Raw genomic sequence first — 25,459 nt, 5'->3', positions numbered from 1 at the left:
GCTTGAGGATTTTGAGGAATTGGTGGAGCTGGAGCTGCTGGTCCATTCTGTTGGAATCCTTGAGACCATGAAAAATTGGGGTGGTCTCTCCATCCAGGGTTATATGTGTTGGAGTATGGGTTGTAATTTGATGGCTTTCTCATTACACCTATGGCATTGGCTTGATCTGAGTATGAGTCATGGTCATGTGGTTCTGTTGATTTAGCAGTCGATAACGATGCTATTTGTCGAGCAAGACCTTCAACCATCTCCTTGACTTCTTTGATTCCCGAAGTTGACTCGCCAATTTGAACCTCATTTACTCCCTTAATTCGTCTAGTATTCCTGAGTGATCGACTCCGTTGTTGGGAATTATCCGCTTGTCGCTGGAAAAATTCCCAAATTTCTGATGCACTTTTTGACATTAGCACTCCTCCACTTGTTGCCATTAGCCATTCTTGCACATTTGGTAGTAATCCCTCCAAAAAGTATTGGCATTGGTGCCATTTCTCGTACCCATGATGTGGACACTTCAAGAGTAGCCCATTGAATCGCTCCCATGTTTCGAAAAATTGCTCGTCCTCTCTCTGGGTAAACTCCGAGATTTCCCTGCGAATAGCATTGGTTTTATGTACTGGGAAATATTTATTCAAAAATTTTGTAACCATTTGTTCCCATGATGCAATGCTATTAGCAGGCAATGTATTAAGCCATGAACGAGCCCTATCCTTTAAAGAAAATGGGAATAGTCTAAGTTTAACATCATCGTCTGAAAAATTTTCATATTTAAAAGTTTGACAAATGGCATGAAAATCATTCAGATGATTATATGGATCCTTATTTTCTAGGCCATAAAATGTGGGGAGACAATTTAGCACACTAGGTTTTAATTCGAAACTCCTAGCAACTACATTTGGGTATCTTATGCATGATGTGCTCAAATTAGCTAAGGGACTAAAATAGTCCTTAAATGGCCTCTCCTGTGGTGCTTGTAAATCCATTTTATTTTTAATTTGTTTGTGTGTGCGAAGTGTTTTTTCTAATTCAAGGTCTATAGGTTCAAGATTAGGTAATAATGACCTACGACCATGCATGCAAAACAAATAAAATAAAAATAAGGATGAGAACAAAACAAATAAAAATAAAGAAGAGGGAGAAATTACGATACTAACCTTATTGCGCTATTAAAACCTTTCTATAAAAATACACAAAAATAAATACGTGAAATAAATTAACTAAAAATTAAATTAATAAAATAAACAAAAAAAATTACAAAGAAAAATAAATTGAAAATTAAATTACAGAATTTTAAAGAAGAGAAAAAATAAAAGAAATACTAACCTTTAAATATAGATTCACTCTTTTTTTTTTTAATAAAAAAAAATACAAGAAAACAAATAAAAGAAATTATTCACAAAAATTAATTCTATTAATTAAAATTACTTACCTCCCCGGCAACGGCGCCAAAAACTTGTTGTGCAAATTTTAATGTACTCGCAAGCGCACGAATCTATTGTAGTATAGATCTATGGTGACGAGTGTCGATCCCATGAGGAGGTGGATTTTAATTATGTGTAGAATTAATTTTTGTAAATGGGTGGTTGGATTTGTGGTGGAAATGATTTGGAATATGCTAAAACTTAAATTAAAATGGTGAGAATAAATTCTGAAATTAGAATTGAAATGGCAAGAATAAATTGAAGAGAATTCTATTGAAATGACATACTTGGGTATCTGGATCCGTATCAACATGCATCATGGGCTAAATATTCCTTATTAATGCCAATTAAATCATGAGGGGGGAATCCACACCTCATGAACCACGCTCTAATCAATATGGTGCTAAGGGCTTATCGTGCCAAATAATAATAACCTTGTACTAGAGGGCCGATGAAACCAAGGCGGTACTAGACAAGATTAGTATTATTTGTCGACGAGAAGTCAAAACATCCACAAAAACTAGAGGGGAAGAGAAAATAAATTTACCAAATTAAGCCCATGACACATGTTGAGACTTCACCTTCAACCCAAGCTTGAAAGAAAATTAGCCACTCATAATTGAACTATGGGCAAAATAGAAATTTATTAAAATACGAAGAAAATACAAGATGAAGAGGGAATTACAGAAAATGGATCCCAAAAATGGATTCAGAGATATCAAATTAGGGGGGAGAGGCCCCCTTTTTATAGATACATGGAGTAAATCATGGCCATCGGATTAAAAACAGTTTGGACGCTCAGGATTGCGCCACGTCATCAGTCAACAGTCCACGGTTTGACCACGCGGATGAACAGTAACACGGTTTGACCCGACTTTGAACAGTAACGCGGTTTGACCCGGATGAACAGTAACGCGGTTTGGTTGAAAATAATCCTGTGTGATGCATGCACCGTATGCGAGATTTTTCGTCCACTGATATGCTGCCACGTCACCATCAACAGTACATAAGAATTTTAGTCCAACAGGATCGTGACACCTCATCAGTCAATGCCACGTCATCGGTCAATGCCACGTCATCATCCGTCTATGTGAACAGTGTCGTGAACAGTAACGTATACAGTACCGTACACGTGAATAGTACCGTACATGTGAATAGTGCAATTTTTCCTTTTATGCTCCTCCTAAGGTTTTTGACCGTCCTGAGTTCAAAAGTGATGTCCGTTTTGCCGTCTGATTTCTCCTTTATTGTGAAATGACTATAATGCCCCTAAAATACATAAAATACTTAATTAAAATAAAACACATGTAATTAAATCACAAGAAGGTTAAATACATAAAAGTAAGGGTTGTTAGTAAGACTTGAAATGTAAAATGACGGTTTTCTCTTTTATAAATATGCATTTTCTAACACTCAACACCAGTCAACGAAAACAATGACACTATTGATGATAATGGCATTACGATAGCGGATGTTGAAGATAATGTGTTACCATTAGGGACATCGTTAGGGCAACATTACTCTCCATTTCAAAATAATGAGTTCCGCAGTTATGATGATCCTGGTTATAACACCAACAATACAGAAGCTGATAATGTGCAAGGCATGAACTCCAATACTGAAGTTGATGATATGGAAATTGGTCATTCCGATATTCCTATCAATAATGAGGATGAGCATCAGTATGATATTCCTGTTAACAATAGAGAGAATCGACCTATTCCTCCGATGGCCCGTTCGAGGAGGAGGACAACAGTTGATCCCCTGGTGAGTCTTGCTCCAGTTTTGCCTTCAAACTTGGTTGCTCCAGACTTAGTTAGAAGCTGTAATTCTGCCGACATTGGTGTGGGAAAGTTGTTCGTTGAGAAGAATGAGTTAATACTGGAATTGCGCAAAGTGGCCTTGCGGGAAAAGTTTGATTTCAAGATTGCACGGTCCACAACGACACGCTTTGAGGCTCATTGTTCTTCGGAATCATGTAATTGGCGTCTTCGCGCAACAAGAGGTTCGGATGAGCATAATGTTCCTTGGGTAGTGAGAAGAGTTGACAATGTTCATACGTGCTCTAATGAGGTTTTGCCTAGTGGCCTCCGCCAAGTTAGGAGTCGGGTTGTTGGCCATCTTATTGCAGATAAATTTATTCAGGATAAACGGATATACACACCGAATGACATTAGAGCAGACATGCAGCAAGAATACGGGGTCCAGTTAACATATCAGCAAGCATATCGGGCTAAAGAAGTCGGTATTGAAATAGTACGAGGGAACCCTGCAGAGTCATACAACTTACTTCCCAAATACTCTCACGTTTTGACTAAAGCGAATGAGGGCACAGTGACACACCTCCAGCGGGATGGAGATGATAATTTCTTATACTACTTTGTTGCGCTTGGATATTCCATTAAGGGCTTCACATAGTACATAAGGCCTGTGATCGCTGTAGATGGCACTCATTTGAAGGGGCTATATCGTGGAAGCATGTTTGTAGCAACATGTCTGGATGGTAATAATCAACTGTATCTGTTAGCTATTGGGGTCATGGATTCAGAAAACAATGATGCTTGGGAATGGTTTATGACGAAGTTACACGGAGTGATTGGCGATAGGCCAGAGTTAGTATTTATCTCTGATCGATGCACTGCCATCAAGCGAGCCGTTTTAAAAGCATTTCACACTGCTAGTCATGGAGTTTGTTTTTACCATGTCAAAGGCAACATTAAGTCTAAATTCAGGATGTCCAAAGCTATTTGGGATCAATTCGAGCCAGCTTTTATTAATGCAGCAAAGGCATATGGACACGAAGAATTTAAAAGACAACTTGAAGGGTTGTGGATGCTCCACTCGGCCGCGGCTGATTACTTAGAGAATAATGTGGGCACGTGTAATTGGGCAAGGTCCGAATTTGAAGGTAGGAGATACAACATACTTACCACCAACATTGCAGAAAGCGTGAATTCTTTAATGAGGGAACCGCGAAAATTTCATGTTACTCATCTTGTTGATCACTTTAGAAAAACATTGCAGCAATGGTTTTATGATAGGAAAATTGTCGCTGAATCGATGAGCACTCGTCTAACGACGTGGGCAGATGAGATAGTCGGCGAAAGGAGAATTTTGGCCGAAAGAATGACCGTTCGGCCAGTGTCTCAGCATCGATTTCATGTTTTGGATGGTGGTATGAAGGAAGGGATAGTTGACATTCATGAAAGAACTTGCTCCTGTAGAGTATTCCAACTCGATCAGCTTGTTTGTGCGCATGCAATTGCTGCTTGTCTGATCGTCCGTGTGGATTACATAAGTCTTTGCTCTGATTATTACTCTAAAGATTCAGTGGTCATGGCATATGCAGAACCAGTAGAGCCGGTTGGGGACATGACAGATTGGGACATTCCAGAAGAAATCCAGGAAATCAGAGTTAACCCACCGATCGAAGCACCACCACCTGGTCATCGTCCAGAGTTAAGAATTCCTTCTATCGGTGAGGATGTTAACCGAAGAACTGTGAGATGTGGTCGATGCAACCAACCAGGTCATAACCGCAAGAGATGTAAAAATCCCATTCTGTCGAATCCAAACTGACTGTGTCGTTGTAACTAATTATGGATTATGAACTCTTATTATAATTTATATTACAATTATATGTAATGAGGTATATTATGTTATGTTCATTTGCATAATGAGTACTAAAGTTGATCAATAATTACTTATAGCTAAATATATGAATATATCAAAAGTTTATATATATTAGAAAAACAATCTACATCCATACATCAAGTCTTAATACAATACAACGACTTACAAGGCAATATCGCCCGTGAATATATCTACAGTAATTTTCTTCCTGAAGTAATGCCCGTGGCTACTATCAAAATCAAGTTTTAGCCCGAACATCAAATACATTGTAAACATCAACATAAATACACTGCAATCACCACTTCCAGGTGATTGTTGGGGCACATCCTTAACGATTCTTACTTTCCAAGGGTCGGCACTCTGCAGCTCAGATCGAATGTTATAGAATCCAACATTTTGAAGCCATTGAGGGAAGACGACCTGAAGAGGTTTGAATTTACGCAAATATGTTTTGTCCTCGCGAAAGGTAACCAACAAGTCGTAAATCCGCATCCTCCTCGCGCGAAGGTCCGCTCGAGCTAGTACCCAATGATCGCCGCCCAAATTCACAGGGATGAATATCTACATAAATAAATTGGTAAATTAGTATATTTTATACACAATTACCATAAGATTGAGTGACAATTCTTACCATATCGACATCCGTAAACGGTTTGGACATGAGATCTTCCCGCCCATCCATATAGCTGCTCAAGTTGTTGCCATATTGTAATGAATTGACATCACAACTACCATTGTTCCATAATTGCTTTAGGAACACCTATTACACGATGAGTAGAAAATTAATAACATTTCGAGATATTTAAAACATCGAAATTATAATTAATGATTATAAAATTTGAAAACATGCCCAAAAGTATGTATTTGTATGCGTGACGCGTTGTGGTAGTGCATTTGGAAACCGCCGTTGCTTCTCGCTGATCAAGCGGTAATACGTGTGAATATGCTGTGAAGGGATTATACCAAGTAAATTTATATCAATATCCATGCCAGCAGAAATATTATTGTGTATTGTAATGTACTGACCATTAAACACGCTTACCTCGTCACCAAGCCAACCCATCGAAGCATTGCCCATGAGTATTTCAAAGAAATTTCGAGACTGTTGGACGGGCCGATCGACGGAAATGTTGCCGGCAAACCACTAATCAAACTCCTCACATAGTCTTGAGTCTTCTAGTCCCCTAAGCGGATTCATATCCACACTTGATCTTTCGTCAATTTCATAGTCCGTAATGTTGAGTGCGGGTAGAGCCCTGACATTCCTAACTCTCTTGAAAGGAGGAATGAAGTAAGGACTGCCAAATATATACGACGGTCGGTACGGACGCCCAAACTTACTAACGCTGGGAGGTGCCTCCGTGAATATCTGTACACTGTCATCACATATGTCCCCATGTAGACTGTACAAGGACATAGGGGTGTGCTTGTCGTCATTACCAGCATCAGTATGCGTACCATAGCCAGCATCAACGTTCGGACCATAGCAATCTTGGTGCGACAGGCTCGCGCGAGGGAAGCCAAGCGCGCGAGCTGCTTGCCTGCACGCAACTCGCGCTCGCTTGGCTTCCCTCGCGCGAGCCTAGCGCAACTCGCTCGTGCGAGGCCGCGCCCTCGCGCGCGAGATGGGCGCAACGTGCGCATCTCGCGTGCGACGCAGCGCCTGTCGCACACGAGATGCGTGTGGCGTGCGCACCTCGCTCGCGCGAGGTGCGTACGCCGCGCGCATCTCGTGTGCGACATGCGCTGTGTCGCACACGAGATGAGCACCTCGTGCGCGCGACATGCGCATGTCGCACGCGAGATGCCCGCGGCACGCCCATCTCGCGCGCGCGAGGTGCGTACGCCGCGCGCATCTCGTGTGCGACGCAGCCCGAGTTGGCTTCCCCCCTTTCTCTTCTCTTCCCTTTCCCACATGCATCTCACCCACCACCGCCATTAAAACACCACCAACAACAACAACATCCCAAACAACAACAACAACCCAAACAACAACAACATCCCAAACAACAACAGCAACAACAACAACAAGAAAAACGGCAATAACAACTCACCTAGGGTTTTCAATTTTTTTCTTTGATTTTGGAGATCTCCGAAGATTTTCAACGTGATTTAGCTTCTTTCAAGTGCCAACAACTTCCTCCGCTGCCGATGTACGCCGCCGCCGACAATCTATAGAACTTCCGGTGATGAGATTTTGGTGAGAGGGGAAGGAATTTGCTTGAGGGAAATGTGAGAATGAGGAGGGTAATTTCGTCCACAATTTGGTGATTTGGCTAATGTTGAAAGAAAAAAATTTGAGGGGTTAAAGTTGAAAAATGCCTTCTTTTTTTGGCTTGTTTTGTAAAGTTCCCATTTTTTTAAGGGTCCCAAGCAACAAGTGACAACAGCAATCTAAGGGATAGCAATCATCATTGTGATACTAAATGCGTGGAGTCCACGCATTATTATTATTATTTTGTTGATTATTGATGTGTAATGTATTAGTTAGTGAGAGAATAAAAATTTTGGCTTTCGGTGAGGAAAATTAAGACCGTATGATAACTTAAATGCATGAACATAGTTGTTATTTGTTAAGAAGATGGTAAATACAAATATTCCACCAAAAAAAAAAACAAAAGAGGTAAGGACAAAGAAATATAGTAAAATAGAAGAATAGAAACTCAGTTCTTGTTTTTGCATGTTGAAATGTAGAGATAAATATGAGAAAAGGGGCATTCAAAATTTAAAGTTTTACTATACTAAAAAAATAAAATTAACTCCATAAACCCATTTTAATACTTAAAATACCCTTGATAAGTTAAATTATCTAAAAAATATTTAATACTTGTATAATTAAAGAAAACAATTTTCCATTTGTATATTCATTTATCTTGATGCTGTTTCTCACAAATTTATTGCTGACGATGTCACAAAATTTTAGCTTTTGGCATTACATTTTTTTTTTCCTTAGTATATTTAGGCTTGGGGACAACCATATAGAGAATTTTCTTAATGATGCTGTATCATTTTTTATAGTGTTGATAATGGGTCTAGACCCTTCGATTTAAATTTTTAATCGCTATCATTGACTTTATTTTGGTGGATATATAATTAGTTAATTAATAATCAATAAGTAACCTTTAAAATTAAGTTGATGAATTTGAATTAAATAAAGAGACTTATGAATTCAATGTGAGAGAGAGAAGTTGTGATTCATTATCACTCTTTTTTTAGGGTGGGATATTTCCACCACATTATTTCTATAAACCCAAACCACTTTCAAAATATATTTACAATAAATTCACATTATTTCTAATAAATATAAATATTTCTCAACAAAAATATTTGTATGATTCATCAATTAAGTCATTCTTATATATTTTTTTTCTTACTTAAGTTTTTTCAACATTTGTTTACCATTAAGTTTGCTTTAATATAAGTTTTATTTAATTATTTTACCTTTGTGACATAAAATGAACCAATTGCCCCAAAAAATATGTGTTCTTATATCCAATACTTTTGTAACTTATAATCTAATTTTTTAAACGGATTCTAATAATTTTTAATATTTTACATGTAAATAACATAAATTTGACAGTCTAATAATTTACATGGGTATTGTCTCATAAAGAGATTATGTTATTTAATTAAAGGTTAATAATCATACTAGGCAAGTAGAATTGATTATTAAAAACAATCAATTTTGTATAAAATAAAAAAAATTATTGAAATTAAAGTCAGTTTTTGGTATTTTTACCTTTAAAGGAAAAATAGCTATTTTAGGCTAAAACAATCTTAGTAGTTAAATATAATAAAATAAATTAAGATATTACAAAAAAAATAAATTAGAATAGATTTAATTGATTAATTCTTCAGAATTCTTCTTTATTTAAATTTTTTAAAAATAATATGAGCTTTATATAATTATTTTCTCAAAGTGGGGTGGATTTACAAAATTTATGGGGTGGAAATATCACCACCCCTTTTATTTATTCTACTTTAATTTGTAAATAATCTTCTAACCGATTTGTTAACTAATTACAGTATTTTTAAAAATTTATCTTTTTATTCATACAAATATTTTACACTTTTAAAAATTTATCTTTTTATTCATACAAATATTTTACACCATTGATTAAAATCCAAGTATTTACATTTGTTACATTATTAATGTCGTAAAAGAATAACGGGAACATAGAATGATCCACAGGTTTTTGCTTGCTCTTTCATTACGAGATCGACCTTAGAACTTGAGAAAAGAATTGAAAACCCATACAAAGAAAAGGAACTAAGCTAGCAAATCAAGGTTCAATATATGTGTGTGTGCATATATGTATATAGGAAGATTAATTAATTTACAGAAAAGTACATAGCGGCCGCATGCATGGGATGGATGATGGCTAGCTTCAAGAGTATTTCAGTCTTTTGCTGGGGTGCTGTGGTTCCTCTTCTTTTTCGCACTTGAAAATTTCGCTTGGGTCTTCCGTTGAATCTGGGGCGGAGAATAAATGAATCCCACATTTTTTCACCGGGTAACATTCCAGACATTCAGAAGCATCATCGTACATCTTGTAATAGAATTGGACTGCCTCAAGAACGCAAGTATTTTCCCGAAAAGCATTAAAATCATGATCGTCAAAGAAATAGTACCCCATAAGTAAGTGATCTGACTCTAAATTTCTAACTACCACTACATATCTCAGTATGACCTGCGGATTGCAATCTTCCGATTTAACTTTGATTTCACAGACCAATTCACATAGCCCTAATTTTTTCACGTCATGATGGTCTGGAAATGACACAATAGCGCTAAAAGCAAAGCCGATTACTTTACCATTACTGAACCAATTATCTGCAGGTGGCGACGGCACCTTCAAGGTTATCAAAGATCCAACACTTTGAAACCTAAACCACTTTGGAATTTCATTACCTGGTACATAGACGTAACCTCTACGTTCTGGGTAAGATATCTGTACGTTCCACGAAAATCATTATTTTAAAGAAAAAAAAAATTTGCTAACTGAAAACTTAAAAGAAGGGAAATTATCCCCAGTCGTCTCAAGGATATTGAAAGTACAAATAACCACCACGAGTTTCTCGTAATATCTTTATACCATCTCAAGTGTTAACTACTTTTTGGTTAATTCTATTAGTTACTGTTAAAGAATCTACATAAAATTAATTTACCTCTAGTTTTAGTTAATAAGGTAAATCGTCTATGATTATACCTTTTTGTTTTAGAGACAAAATAGTTTTTTAACTTAGATTATTTAACAGTGACGAAGAGAGTTAAAGTTACTGATTGATATAAACTAAAACTTAGGATAGAGTAAAAATATTTTCAGAAATTAGTGGCGACTGTTTGCTCTTTCAATATTCTCGGCGTGGTTTGCGGATCATAGTTTCCCTTAAAAGAAAAAAAAAGTTATAATATTAAATGATGATAAGAGAATTAATTAAAGACACACCTTTTCCAAATTTTCGTATAATTGTTTCCAACGTGTTGTACATGCCATATCCTGAATTTTTTGCAGAGCATCTTCAAGAATACTTCTGAGCTCATTCCGGTCCAATTTATAATTAGTGCTCAGCTCAAAACACCGGATATAATAATCATAACTTATTGAGAATAAGTCTGATAATGATTCCAGAGCCGCGCAATGATCTGCATCCAATTCCTTTAGATTGCATGGAAGCTTTGGTAAAGATTGAAGCCTCTCACAATAACTTAAGCAGAAAGAATGCAACCTAGAAAGATGTATGACGTTTGTTGGTATTTTCTCAAACTTGGTTTTCCTTAGACAGAATTCTTCTAGCGAGAATAACTGGCCAAGATTTTCAGGTAACTGCGTGATGCCGCAACCATTCAGAATAAGAAATTTTAGAGATTTCAACTTACACAGGCCTTTGGGGAGACTCTTAAGCCTTTTACAATCTCGAAGGCCCAAGTGCAAAAGCCGACTGAGACACTCAATGGATGAGGGCAGTTCTTCAATTGCAGTTCCATTCAAAATCATCTCTTCCATATTACCAGCAGATAAGATCTCTGCAGGAAGTCTCTTCAGTTGTGAGCAGCCGCTTAGATTCAAGATAGTTAGCTTGTTCAGACTTCGAATAAACGATGGGTTAGGAGTTTTGGTAACAAAATTACGGGCAGCGGTGATTATCTGGCTTAACTTACAATGATGCTGTTCGGACGGGGAAAAAAAAAAAAAAAAAAGAGGCCGTGCATGATGACAAATCATTAGATAATTAAACGTTAATATTATAAAGACATTGAATAAATTTTAAGATTTATATATAAATGTATACCTGGCCACCATCCCCGAGTTGTTGAATATTGCTATGGGGCACTTCAAGTAAAACAAGTTTAGCAGGATGAGTGATTGATGGTAATGATTTCAACGGATATCCGTGCCAAAACAGATACCTAATTTCAGGAAATACGGGGTCTTGGATATTTGACACCTTACATTTGTTTTCTCCATTGATGGATGAGTTATAGAATTTCAAAAATCTCAATTTACGCATCTTCGTGAAAGTATCTGAATATAGATGGATCTCTTCCACTTTAGACATATCTAAGCATATGCCCTCAATTTCTTCAGTCCCCTAATAATTAATGAATAAAAACCATTAAGTTAAAACTAAATTTATATGATTGACGTTGCTAGCTAGTTACATTAGGCTGTCAAACTCGTTTTAGCCATACAAATAATAAACTAAACATACAAACTATGAAGCTTCATTTATATAATTTTTTAAATAAAGCTTATTCAAGTAGAACTTTTATTAGTAGAAATTTTTATAAGTTGAGATTTTTCTCAAAAAATTAATTTAATTGTTTCATTGTTAATGAGAGTTTTTATTAAAAATTATAAAATTATTTTAATACACAAGTTTCTTAAAGTTATGTTTTGAAACAAATGAAATAAAATTATGAAATAAGTAGAAAATATTTTAGATAATTTAATATTTTAAAAAAACTTTCCAACATTTACTCTCAAAAGTTCAAAATTTTAGTTTTTACTAATAGAGACAAAATAGTTTATTTAATCCCCAAAAGCTCTACTAAAAAATACAACCAAACAATACAAAAAATTTTAGAAGGAACTTGTGGGATTAGATAATCACTTTTGACAATTAGATAAGCGATATTAAATATGCTGCAGATGTAATCATATATACATGTGTGTGTGTGTTATTATTATTCTGTTTCAAGCATCGTCTTACTCTTACTAATTATGTAGCTGATTAACCTCCTAGCTACTGAGGTTCTTAGATTATTATCCTGAGATTGCAAATAGTTTCCAACCATATCAATTTTCCTAGTGTGATGGTTGTTCTTATTATAATATTTCATTGTTTGCTGTAGGTTTTCACCTATTTTTTTCAATTTGTTATTTGATTTTTTCGGGATAAGACTTCTGTGTCCCCTAATTTGTAGTTACATTACTCTTTACTTTTTTAAAAAATGACATGGCATTTGATAATAATCAACAATGATGGAAACAAAACAATAACTCAAATGATTGATTGTCTTTATCTTAAGTATTGATTAGAAAATGATTGCTTATCAATTAATATAAAGATTGATTGACACAATAACTATGTTAACCATATCATCAATTTTTTCATAAAAAAAATTCTATCATTAATTTCCTTTTCTTTGTTTCAAACTAGGGATGACAATGGGGTACACCGATCTCATTCCAAATTAGGCCCCCATTTCCCATCATATTCCTCAATAAATTTTAGTGGGACGAGGATGGAAAATCCTCATGTAAGGATCGGTTTCTTATTTCCACATGTTCTCTATTTAACTTATTTTATAATAGATTTTTATATATAAATTTGAAAAAAAGTAACCTCCACCCTCAAAATTTACTTAAATGGTTACATGGACTCCTTAATTTCAAAACTAACTATTATACTCATTGATTATAACAATCCAACTGAATATACATATAGTAATAAGATAAAAATAAATAAATAAATATCATATGATACAAATAAAATGTTACAATAAATATAATTAAAAATAATGTATATAAAGAAAATTATTTTCAATATTAACTTATAATTAGTCTATATCAATGGGTTTTATCAATATTAAAATCTATTAATCTAAAAATTGACTTTAAGATTTAAACTAATATAACATAATTAAAAAAGATATTGTAAATAAATAATATAAAATTTTATAAATTACTATGAATTTTAGGTATAATTATTTTAATATTATTAATATGTCAAACAAACTTTATTATTATCAAAAGAATATGGCAAATTAATAATGTTAAAATAACTTTTCTAATATTTTAAATATTTTATAAATTTTATCTTATTTTTAATTTTAATTTATATCTTTTATATAAGATTATCTAAAGTCAATTATTGGGCTGTTGTAATCAAGGGTATAATAGTTAAAAGAGGGCCTGTGTGACCATTTAAGCAAAGATTGGGGGTGTGGTTGGCCTTTCCCCTATAAATTTAGTAAAATAAAATAAAAATCACTCAAATAAAATCATTATTAACATATTGTAAAGTAATTAAATTATTAAAATAACAAAATATCTCCGATATATATGAATAATATCTTGAACCACATAAAAATGTAATATATTTAAATAAATAAAAACTAAAATATACACATATTTATATATATGGGAATTGTATAAAACCAAGCTCCACCATATTAAGAACTTGGAAATTATTTTTCACCCATTTCCCAATAATTCATCAAAATTGACCTCATTTGGAGTAGGGTCTTATGGAGTTTCAAACCCAGAGAAGATTTTGGGCTTATTTGGAATTGCTTTTAGGAGACCTAAGAGTAATTTTAAAAATCTAAATGCTAATTTTAGCGTTTGGTAAAAAAAAAAAATCAAAATCACTTTTATTAAAATCAGCACTTCCTACAGCTGATTTTGAAATGCAGGGAAGAAGTAATTTTTAGATTCTAATTTTAAAAATCAATTTTACCCTTTAATACAATTTCATAAATATCCTTAAAATTATTACCTAAACCCAAAATTATCCTTATTCAAATTGGAAACAAAATAAATATTTTAACAAATTTTTATTATAATTCATCAATGTCAATTTAGTAATATCAATTGTTGGTCGAATTATTATTAAATTTGTTTCACTATATTATTAATTTAATTATCAATTGTTTTAAGATAAAAAAATAAAAAAGTAAAATCAATATATTATAAATTTTATTTTAAGTAAAAATTATTATAATACACAATTAAAAAATTATATGTACATATTTTTATATGTATAAGTAAATTTTATCTTATATTATGCACATTTTAGTCATTTATTTTTATCTTATATTATGCACATTTTAGTCATTTATTTTCTCTCAGCAGTTTAACAGTAAAATTTACCAAACGTTTATAACTGTTTTCAAAACTCACAGTACTTCTGAAAATAAAATTTACTAAACACTTGACTGATTCTCTTCACAGCTGATTATTTCTACAGCACAGCTAACAACAATTATTTTAAAAATTATAGCATTCCCAAACTGGTCCTTTGTCATCTTTATTTTAAACACTTGTATAAATTGAACATATGTGTTCATGAACGAATAGGAGTGAAATTTAACTCCTATATATTTTCTTTTAAAGTTTCTAGAATTTGTAATATAATGCCACAAACTTTTAAAATCATCCTAAAAATTTCTAACAAGTAAAGTTAATTTCCTCTTTCAAATATTAATATTATAATTAATTTATTTTTGAACTGTGAAGTTACTTGTTTTTATCAAATATGGAAAAGAAAAATTTTGATATGTAAAATCCATTATTAACTTAACATTCTCGTAAAATTTTATTATTTATTGTAAATGGATTTGCTGTTGAGATCGGTTTGTGCTGATCATCTTATTAACAATCATGATAGGCCTGAGTCCCATGTGGGACCCATGTTGGATAACTTCAGACTATTGATCCGATAATAAGCACAAACTCAGCTCCGCACCAGATCTTGGTCCCATGCAATTATAACCCGATCATTGAAATTTAATTTTTGAAAATTTTAATTTTTTAACAGTATTTAAAAGATCTAGAAAATGAAAAGATTATATAATAATGTAAAAAAATGTTATGGTAAGAGTGCCAAAAAAAAAGAAAAAGAAATGAAGGGACTATTGAAAGTGTTGAAATGATTAAGTATTGTGGGGGAGATCAAATGTGATGAATAATGTGAAAAGCTCCAAGTTTTGTTTCCAATTTTTAGCATACTAAATAAAAAGAAATAACAACAATGATAAAGTGGACTTTAAACCATTGATGCGAAATACATAGGCGCAATTGTCTTCTTATGTTCATGTTAATGTTTTCATTTTTCATCAACTTAAAAATGGTCAAAATTTAATCAAGAACTTGAATGAATCAAAATTCAAATTTGAAAGAACTTAATTTATGTGTTTTAGAAAATTCTAGAGCTAATTTAATAAAAAGCTTTTTTTTTTTAAAAAAAAAAGTTGGAGTAGGGAAAGAGGAAAAGACAATGAAAGAGAGATGAAGAGGACCGACAAAGATAAAGAAATGAATTTTTAGGGTGCGTTTGGGATTGAGGTGCTGTAACTTTTAAACTGCAACTGCTGTGGAAAAAAAAACTATAACTATGGAACAAAAGTTAATAATATGTAGTAAATATAAATTTTAAATAATAATTTTGATAAAATTATTAAAGATATAAAAGATTTTCCATAATACAAGTGAAAAATTATATTAACATAGCTTTTAAGTTACAACAGTTGGTATTTACCAAACACTTTAGTGCTGTACCTTGGAAGCTACAGTTGCCCAACCTCAATCCCAAACTCACCCTTAGTCAATTTTAAACGTTGGAGCCAAGTATAACGCTCTCTGAGTTTATCTTAGCCCAACAAGGAAACATATTTAATGTCCATGAAATCAACAAAATGATATACATTCATTTTGAAATTGAAAAAAAAAAAAAAGATCTGTATGGCGATGGATTTAGTTAATTAAAACATTTTTACGGATTTTTTTATATTCATTCCTCTAATTTTGAACCTTATTATTATTCCGAATATCTTATTAGTTGTATTGTCATATTAAAAGAGAAAACTTAAAACAAAATATAAATCCTAATCAAATATTAAATAAAATAGGATGCAAAATCATAATTACTCACCATGTTCTCTGTTAAAACTTCATAAATCTCTTTGTGATGCCACAATCGACTGCGTTTACTAGGATCGTTGATGGATTCTTGCCGAACAATTTCTCTGCCCATATTTCGCATGAGATCATGCATTCTTATTTTGTTGTATTCTGAAATAGTAATAAGAGACTTATCAACAAGAACTTCTATGCCTGATGTTGCAAAGAATTCACATGCATTTAGATATTTTGTTACTATATCTCTGTCCTCTCCGACCAAGAAACATGCAATATCCAAAAAGATATTCTTCTCTTTGTCATCTAAACCATCATAACTTATTTTTAAGACCTCTTGAATCTCCATCTGAGGAACCATTTCCAGTTTACTAATTGCATTTTCCCACACCTCTTTTCTCTTTCTAAATAGAAAGCGACCTAAAATTTTAAGCGCTATTGGAACTCCCTGAGCATATTTTATTGCCTCGTGTGTCAACTCGATATAACTTGCATCGGGATGGTCTCTTCCAAAAGCACATTGATTGAAAAGCTTAAGAGCATCGACATGTACTAATTCCTTTATCTGGTATATTTTATTGACCCCACAATTTATAAGCGCTTGTTTGTCTCTTGCTGTTATTAGTATTCGACTCCCAGAAGCAAACCAATCAAGGTTCCCAATTAAGAATTCTATTTGTCTTGGATGATTCACATCATCAAAAACAATTAGAACCTTCTTGCGAGTAAGCCTTTTGCTTTGAAAATTAAGGCCGATATTTGGAAATTTGTTCATATTTCCATCGTTCAATAATGTGGAAAGAAGTTCCTTTCGCAAGTCAGCTAATTTGCCTGTTTCTTCTGCTTCTCTAACATTATGAGCAAAGTAAGAACCTTCAAAACGTCTAGAGATTTTACTAAAAAAAGCACCTGCGATTGCTGTCTTTCCTACGCCGCCAATGCCCCAGATCCCTAATTTGCAAGTATCCATGGTCAACCCAACACCTAATAAAGATAAAATTTCTTCAATGCGAGAGTCAACTCCAACCAACTTGTTTTCAGTTTCAAAAGTATCATCTAGCCTCTCCAAAACTTCACTAACAATTTCCTCTATAAGTTTAGATTCAGGCCTACCAAAATATAACAAGAACTAAGTTCAAGTAATTTGAAACCAAACAAAAAGATTTTTTTTTTTTGAAGTTGTGATATCTAAATTAAAAGATAGAGGTTAGTTACTTTAACAAGGAAATGATCAAAACCTCCCGTTGCCGAAATAATTTAAGCATTTCCCCAAGGCATTTTTAAAATCATAAAAGATCTCCTATAGTTCAAAAATCGTTAATTTCAGCTTACTTTAGTTTTCTGCTTAAATTCTTCACATTAAATAAAGTCCCATTCCTTGATCAATTAAATATTATGTGTATCAAAAAATTTATCTTAATTTAATAAATAAAATAATAATTTAAATTTTTATTTATTTGTTTATATTAATTATTTCACTAAGGGTAACACAGTGATATTAATTATTTCACTAAGGGTAACACAGTAATTACGAAGTGTGTGGTTATACAGAAAAGGGGGGGGGGGGGGGGGGGGAGCGCCCCCCCCCCTTTTTTCAATAAATTAAGCATTCGCCTACGTCTTTTAAAAATCATAAAAAATCTCCTACAGATTAAAAACTGTTACTTTTGTGTTTTTTCCTATTTTACTTTGATATAGTAAAACACACACTCAATTGACTCATATTTCATAGATTAAGGTGATCTCCTAGTATTTTTCTCACACAATCTTGCAGTATTTTAAATCTAGTGAAAAAAGCTGACTTAGCTATAAATGAGTTGAAAAAAATTAACTTGATTGTCAATATCAAAATTTAAAATCCAATCATAACATTTATTTCACAAAAAAAAAAGTATTGTATTCTTTTGGGTCTGAATTTCATTTACTTGTTTTGGACTATTTGTTTTCTTAACTCATCATTTATTGTTACAAAATTTTATTTGAATAGAAAAAGTAGAAGAAATCTACTTTGATCTGTGAAATCTAAATGAAAATTTTTAATTTGAAATCTAAAAAATATCTTTAATATTTCATATATTTCTTATATTATGTACAAACCTAATATTTTTATATTATCGTTGAAGTTATTTTTTTAATTGATTTAAATTTTTGTTCACATAGTAACATTAACTAAATTAAAATAATGAATGGATCCATTTATGTCATTGTGATGAATCAAAATTAAAATAACAACATTGACTTTATAATAAAAGTTGATGTTATAATTATGTCTTTTATTACAAAATTAAATTAAGAAAGACCGATAGTATCATTTCTTTTAATGCCATTAAACTAATCAACATGTTAAGATTTTATATTGTAAAAAATAAATAAATACACCACTTAAAAAGATATTTATATTAAATTACTAATTTTTAAATTTTTTTTGTTCATATGCTAAAAAAAATAAATAAATATTTCATTCAGACATATTCTTACTTTAGCTAAATTCGTATCTTCAAATTTAAGAAAAAAAACAACAAAAGCAACCTTAGGGAGAAAAAACGCAACGAGAGGATTTTTTTGTCCCATATTCATAACTGTAAAATAGTAAAAAGCACAATAAGTTGCCAAATAATAATTGTTACCTAATGACGTGAGAATTAAAGCCAGAGAGATTGGCTACTTCGGTCAAAGCACTCCTCCATCTTTGCATCTTGTCTGGAAATCTTTCTTCAAGCTTCGAAATTGAGTCCCCAAAACTCCCAATTCGCTTCCTCACATGTGATGGATCAACCCGATAGAAAACTGGTATCACAATCTGTCCATACTTGTGCTTGCATTCGAGGATCTTTAAAAGTTCATCGAGACACCATCCTGAAGAAGCATGCCTTTTTGAGAAAATGACAATTGAGATGCTTGATGCTTCAATTGTATCAAGAAGAGACTGTGAAATTTCATCTCCTCTCTTAAGATCATTGTCAATGAAAGTTGCAATACTTTTTTGGCACAAGGCTGAATAGAGATGGCTGGTAAAGTTGTCACGGGTGTCCTCTCCTCTGAAACTAAGAAAAACATCATGCTCATTATTGTTTCGAGGAGAAGAAGAAGAAGCCATAACAGAAACAATTCAACTGGTGAGAGATTTTGATCTGAAAATTTGAGATGTGATAATAATTGAATCAGACGGCAGAGTTTTTATATAGTTTCTTAATTAGCTACATACCTTACTTTCTGGGAATTTTCACGATGATAGTTGCATCTTATCTTTTTCAATTATCCTTGGGCAATAATTTCAAGCAGATTTGTTGGCGTTTTTCCCTTCTCAGTCAACAATATATATGATATTATGAGGGATTTTTTTCAGTCAACAATTTTGCTCCCGAATAAAGAAAAAAAAATCTGATCCACGTCAAAATTCTCGCTTTCTGTTGGAGCGTGCCGTATAATATGCGTTCGCTCTAACAATGACGTGAATTGTATAGCCCATCCAATAATTTCACGCCAGGCTGCCTTCAATGGGTCTTTGTGTTGACGTTCAACTCTTAACTTTGACAATTGGGTCGCCGTAGTTTCATTCAACTGAGGGACATTATTAACATTTACGTCCTCAACGTTTGGCGAAATTTAAATGGATAAGGTTTTCCAATTTAGAGGTTGGCATGATTACACGAGATAGTGGGTATGGACAATTTTTCAATCGTGCTAATCGTATTGTCAGATTAATCATTGACTTGCTTATTAATTGACCAGTGTCGACTTGTTTTTGGATAGATCGTATTTGCATTCAATGACTGTGGTAGGGTTATTAAATAGCTCGTATCTTTGATTAAATTTGGCATAACAAAATTACGAATACGGAAATATCTATCTCACTAAGCAAATATCTATCTCACTCAGCAAAAATAACAAAAAAAAAAATCTTATTATTAATTTTTTATTCACATGAAACTTATATTTCTTATTTTTAGTATTTAAATTTTTTATTTTAATATCAATTTATAATAAATATGAATAAAAATATATTTATAAATAAAGATAATACTATAAAATTATAGTGCCAAGAAAGTTATTAGAGATTATGAAAACAATAAAAGGTAAGCGATACTTATCAATTTCAATAAGAGAAAAATTGATAATCTCTTTAAGAATAACATCTATGTGATCTTAAAAAATTATGATTATAATTTTAGCCAGACATAAATAAAAATAAACTACACATTAAATAAATTATTATTATTTTTAAATCTTGACTTAATGAGTGATATGATTGTAGATGACGTATAGATCAACCCTCATCTGCACCTAAGTAACACGTGTTAAGACATCTCTAATGTACCACTAAACCTAACACTAAATTACCTTTTAGACAATTTTCGGTGTAAAATGATTCTCTAATATAACACCAAAATCAACACCAAAATGGTGTAATGAATAGTATTGCACCAAATATGGTGCAATACTATTCATTACACCATATTTGGTGTTAGGAAAAAAAAATCTCAAATATCTTTATTATTTTATCTTATTTACATATATGTCCTATTTTATATAATATTTTAAGTTATTATTATTATTTTTGTTATTTTGTTAATTTTTGAATATTATACTAATATTTTAAATAAAAAATATTCAACACAAAAATTAATAATAAAAATAAAATGCCAATAACATTAATTACTAGATTACATATTACAAAATAAAAAATAAAAAATTAAATTAACACAAATTAAAAATTAAAAATTTAATAATTTTCTATATTTTTTTGTTAATCGATATAAAATTACTTATTATTTAATTATCTATATTAATAGTAATATTTATTGTGTTAATTAAATTAATTCTTGAGAATTAAAGGAATAAAAAGAAGAATATTTTTTTGGTGTAAAATTTGATGTAAATGAGTTGGAGATAAAATAATAATTTAATGTAAAAAATATATATTTTTAGTGTTGGTGTTATACCGAAATAATGTTATGCATTGGAGATGCCAATCATCCACTGTATAGTTTGTTGTAGCGCCATTTTTAATACCTATTAACTTAATAAGAACACAAAAGAACTCACCCACCCCAATTGGCTTGTCCCTACCAGGAAGGGACAAGTCCGCGCAAAAGACAAGAAGGCAATCCAAGAATCAAGCAGGGGATTGTCACCTGTCCGTTTATCACCATAAAAGTTAAAAAAGGATGCTTTTACAAAATGCTTCACTCATCCTATTATTGAAAAATGAGGATCCACGCACATTTTACACCATGCGATAAAATAAAATATAAAATCAATTTTGTATCATTAGATTTTTGAGGGTCACAAGTCACAACAACAATCTAAGAGATAGCAATAATCATTGTGATAATAGTGCGTGGAGTCCACCTATTATTTTAATTTTTGTTGATTATTGATGTGTAGTATATTAGTTAGTGAGGGAATAAAAAAATTTGGTTTCAGTGAGGATAATTAAGATGTAAAGAGTATTGTAATTCAATAATAGTGAACTTAATCGTATTTATTAACTTGAAATATAAGAGATTATTTGATCTCAGCAATAAGGATCAATGATGAATTTTCACCTAATTAATTTTATCTAAATCAACACCGTATGATAGCTTAAATCCACGAAAATAATTGTTATTTGTTAACACGTTGATAAATCCAAATATTACAGGAAAAAAAAAAGAGGTAAGTACAAAGAAATATGGTAAAATAGAAGAATAGAAACTTTAGTTCTTGTTTTATTGGATGTTGAAATGTGGAGATAAATATGAGAAAAGAGGCATTTAAAATTTGAAATTTTACTATATTAAAAAATAAAATTAACTCCATAAACCCATTTTAATATCTAAAATACCACTGATAAGCTAAATTATCAAAAAAGATTATTTAATACTTCTATAATTAAACAAAAACAAATTTCCATTTGTATATTCATTTACCTTGATGCTATTTCTCTCAAATTTATTGCTGACGATGTTACATAATTTTAGTTTTTAGCGTTAAAATTTTTTGCCTTAGTATAATTAGTCTTGGGAACAACCATGCAGAGGATATTTCTGCGATACTGTGTGTTTTTTTTTTATAGTGTTGATAATGGGTCTACACCCTTGAATTTAAATATTTTGATTGCTATCATTTGTTTAATTTCGTGGATAAATAATTAGTTAATTAATAAGCAACAAGTAACTTATAAAATTAAGTTGATAAATTTTAATTAAATTGAGAGACTTATGAATACAAAATGAAAGAGAGAAATTAATGGTATACAATATTTACCCTGGCCAGAGCATTGAAAGGAGTGTCACTAACACCAGACGTACTCGCCGTTTTCTGGCCTACTGCTCCTAGAACGCTACAATTTGGAAAGATTGCCACCTAAGAAGACTTACCTTGAGATAAAATAGAAGTAGAAACATAGATTTGCATTGAACATAGCATAAACAGAGCTTGATATTAATGCGGGAAAAGGAAAATATGAAAACAGAGGTCCTAATTACAGATCCAGCAGCACGGAAACCAGCTGAGAATTTGGACTACAACAAATCCCGGAGACGTGAAATGCATTGGCTCTCAGTAATTGCACCAGACAGCAATTTTCTCATGATTTCATTCTTTAAACTTTAAACTGTGAAGTAGCTTAACAAGTATTTTGAGCAATATGCATTGTTTAGCCGCAGAGGATAGAATACACGCTCATTTTACACTTCGCGAAAATCAACTTTGTATCATTATATTATTATTATTATTATTATTTTTAAGGGTCACAAGTCACAACAACAATCTGAGGGATAACGATCATCATGCGATAATAATGCGAGGAGTTTATGAAATGTCCCGTCGCGAACTCTAAGGAAAAGTTTCAATCTAACGTGATTAAATTAACTTATCGATAGCGTTTGAGCCATGGAATATCCCAAGCTGTGGGGGATGGAAGTTGGAAGCCAATTCGGCTGGCTAAACATGGCACTCCCCTTACCCACCTTTTTTTTGCTGATGATTTGCTTTTATTTGCAGAAGCTTCGATTGATCAAGCTCATATTATTGATGCGGTTTTGGAGAATTTTTGTCGAAGTTCTGAAGCAAAGGTTAACAAAGTGAAAACTACAATTTTCTTTTCGAAGAACGTTGCTGCAAGAGAGGCCAAGCTCATTGGTGCTGCCTTGGGGGTTTCGATTACTCATGATCTGGGAAGCTATCTTGGAATGCCGTTACTTCATTCGAGGGTGAATAAAGCTACGTATCAATCTATTTTAGACAAGGTAGACATAAGGCTCAGTGGCTGGAACGCGGCTCATTTATCCTTTGCTGGTCGTGTTACTTTGGCGCAATCGGTGATTCAAGCTATGCCAATTTATGCAATGCAAACGACCATGCTTCCTGCTTCGGTGCGCCATAGAATTGATAAGAGTTGCCGTAGATTTATTTGGGATGGGAGGTCGAAGAGTCCTAAGATGTGCATGGTGGGCTGGGATAAAATCTGCTTGCCGAAATCAAGTGGTGGCTTGGGGTTTAAGAACTTAGAGGTGATGAATCATGCCCTGTTGATGAAGATTAGTTGGGGCATTATCTCCAACTCAGATAAGTTATGGGTGCGGGTTCTCTGTTCCAAATATGGATTGGACCCATGCAATTTGCCGTCTTCCCTCCCTGACAAACAAGGTTCGCGTATCTGGTCTGCTATAAGAAAAACGTGGAATGCAACCATGCATGGAGCTCGCTGGGCAGTATGTGATGGTGCTCGAATTCGTTTCTGGCTGGACTGTTGGGTGACGAAATATGAGCCTTTGATTCACCTAGCTCTCCAACCGATCCCTCAGGCCTCTCTCAATGCTACGGTTAGCGAATTTACTAATGATTATGGTGGCTGGAGATGGGCGAGCTTTGAATTCCTACTGCCCCCTTCTGTTCTTATGCAGATTGCCTCGATCATGCCACCTGCGCCGCATCTTGGTCCTGATAGACTATATTGGAGTTATAATCCAAGAGGGTTGTTCACAGTCCGAACTGCTTATGAGTCTCTTTGCTACCATAACTTAGACACTCAAGATAAAGTATGGAAATTGCCATGGTCTTGGAAAGGGCCCCAATCTATAAAGCTCTTTATTTGGCAGACTTTGCATGGCAAATTGAAGACCCACAGTGAGCTTAATAGGCGTAATATCCCCGTTTCTGAAGTTTGTGTTAGGTGTGGGGTTTCGGCTGAGGGCATTCTTCATGCTGTGAGAGATTGTAGTTGCATTAAGAATCTATGGCTTAGTCTTGTTCCAACCTGTCATCAACTTGCTTTCTTCCAATCCAACTTACGTGCATGGGTTGCTGCCAACATGCAAAATAAGTGGAAAATTGATTCGGAGCTTCCTTGGGATTGTATTTTTGCAGTGGCTATTTGGAGATTATAGTTTTGGCGTAATCAATTTATTATGGCTGGGAATTTGGTAGATAGCAAGACAATATATTCGGATATTATGGCCAGAGCTAGTGAGATCCATAGAATTAATAACTCACATCTCAGCCCACAACCAAGGCGTAAGGAGATTTTTATTGGTTGGTTGCCTCCTCCATGGCCATGGTGTAAGTTGAACACAGATGGTTCCTGTAAACATACAGGAGCAACTGCAGCGGGTGGGGTTATTCGCGACTCCGTTGGTAACTGGGTCTCAGGCTTTAGTATGAATATTGGGGAAAGCTCAGTGATTATGGCTGAACTTTGGGGCCTGTATCAAGGATTGTCCCTCGCCTGGAATGTTGGAATCAGACATCTTTTGGTGGAAGTAGACAGCCTCTGTGTAACTCAGATGATTTCTCAGCAGATGGTTGTGCCTAATGTCTCCTATGCTTTAGTGGTGGCAATTCGTGATTTTTTAAACAGAAATTGGCAGATTAATATCTCGCATATCTATCGTGAAGCGAACTCAGCTGCGGATTTCATGGCAAATATGGCTCATTTAATACCGCATGGTCTACAGTTATTCTCTAACCCGCCTGTGGGTATTTATTCTATTCTTTCACAAGACATGTATGGGGTTTGTCAACCCCGCATTATTCCTATCTAGCTCGCCTTGATGAGCCCCTTTTAATAAAAAAAAAATTAACTTATCGATAAAGATTTTGTTGAAAATTCGTTAAAATCTTCCTATATTTTTTATATTTCCAATATGTAAATCTATAAAATAAACACTCTTAAAATAATTTAATATTCAACCAATTTCATTGTTCAACCTCCTTAGTCATAATATCACACATCATAGTAAATAATATATTTAAATGAACTCATCCAAATATCACCCAACA

General features: G+C 33.1%; 2 protein-coding genes and 1 non-coding gene across 8 annotated transcripts; 2 read left to right on the top strand and 1 right to left on the bottom strand.

Moving 5' to 3' along the window:
* The first annotated feature begins 492 nt into the window (after window positions 1-492).
* LOC127901675 (small nucleolar RNA R71) lies at window positions 493-596 on the top strand. The gene has a single exon (XR_008053919.1). It is a non-coding gene; the product is annotated as a small nucleolar RNA R71 (small nucleolar RNA).
* Window positions 597-3,956: 3,360 nt separating this feature from the next.
* On the top strand, window positions 3,957-4,997 carry LOC127900688 (uncharacterized). Its single transcript, XM_052435882.1, has 2 exons — window positions 3,957-4,367; window positions 4,443-4,997. Exons 1-2 carry the CDS (start codon window positions 3,957-3,959, stop codon window positions 4,995-4,997), a joined length of 966 nt encoding a protein of 321 aa, XP_052291842.1.
* Window positions 4,998-9,191: 4,194 nt separating this feature from the next.
* LOC102627662 (disease resistance protein RUN1-like) lies at window positions 9,192-19,394 on the bottom strand. Of its 6 annotated transcripts, none has more exons than XM_052438870.1 (6): window positions 18,823-19,394; window positions 17,105-17,304; window positions 16,212-16,351; window positions 11,346-11,645; window positions 10,502-11,221; window positions 9,194-10,003 (listed from the first exon to the last, which is right to left on the bottom strand). In XM_052438870.1, the coding sequence occupies exons 1-6, from the start codon at window positions 19,290-19,292 to the stop codon at window positions 9,440-9,442; spliced, it is 2,394 nt and encodes a 797-aa protein (XP_052294830.1). In that variant the 5' UTR covers window positions 19,293-19,394; the 3' UTR covers window positions 9,194-9,439. The 6 variants fall into 6 exon arrangements, with proteins under 6 accessions (XP_052294829.1, XP_052294830.1, XP_052294828.1 ...); XM_052438868.1 differs by having other exon boundaries at window positions 9,196-10,003; window positions 10,502-10,698; window positions 10,933-11,221; window positions 16,212-17,304; XM_052438867.1 differs by having other exon boundaries at window positions 9,196-10,003; window positions 11,346-11,386; window positions 11,507-11,645; window positions 16,212-17,304.
* Between the last annotated feature and the right edge of the window lie 6,065 nt (window positions 19,395-25,459).

Source organism: Citrus sinensis, chromosome 3 (genome assembly GCF_022201045.2).
Source record: "Citrus sinensis cultivar Valencia sweet orange chromosome 3, DVS_A1.0, whole genome shotgun sequence".
Taxonomy (NCBI): Eukaryota; Viridiplantae; Streptophyta; class Magnoliopsida; order Sapindales; family Rutaceae; genus Citrus; species Citrus sinensis.
This window is presented reverse-complemented; position numbering and strand designations above follow the sequence as displayed.

Coding starts and splice junctions, on each gene's coding strand:
- LOC127900688 (XM_052435882.1), top strand. CDS start 3,957: ATGGATTCAGAAAACAATGATGCTTGGGAATGGTTTATGACGAAGTTA. Junction 4,368..4,442: donor CCACCAACATTGCAGAAAGC/GTGAATTCTTTA, acceptor AAAACATTGCAG/CAATGGTTTTATGATAGGAA.
- LOC102627662 (XM_052438866.1), bottom strand. CDS start 19,292: ATGGCTTCTTCTTCTTCTCCTCGAAACAATAATGAGCATGATGTTTTT. Junction 11,646..16,211: donor AAGTTTTAACAGAGAACATG/GTGAGTAATTAT, acceptor ATTAATTATTAG/GGGACTGAAGAAATTGAGGG. Junction 10,004..10,501: donor TATACGAAAATTTGGAAAAG/GTGTGTCTTTAA, acceptor TGGAACGTACAG/ATATCTTACCCAGAACGTAG.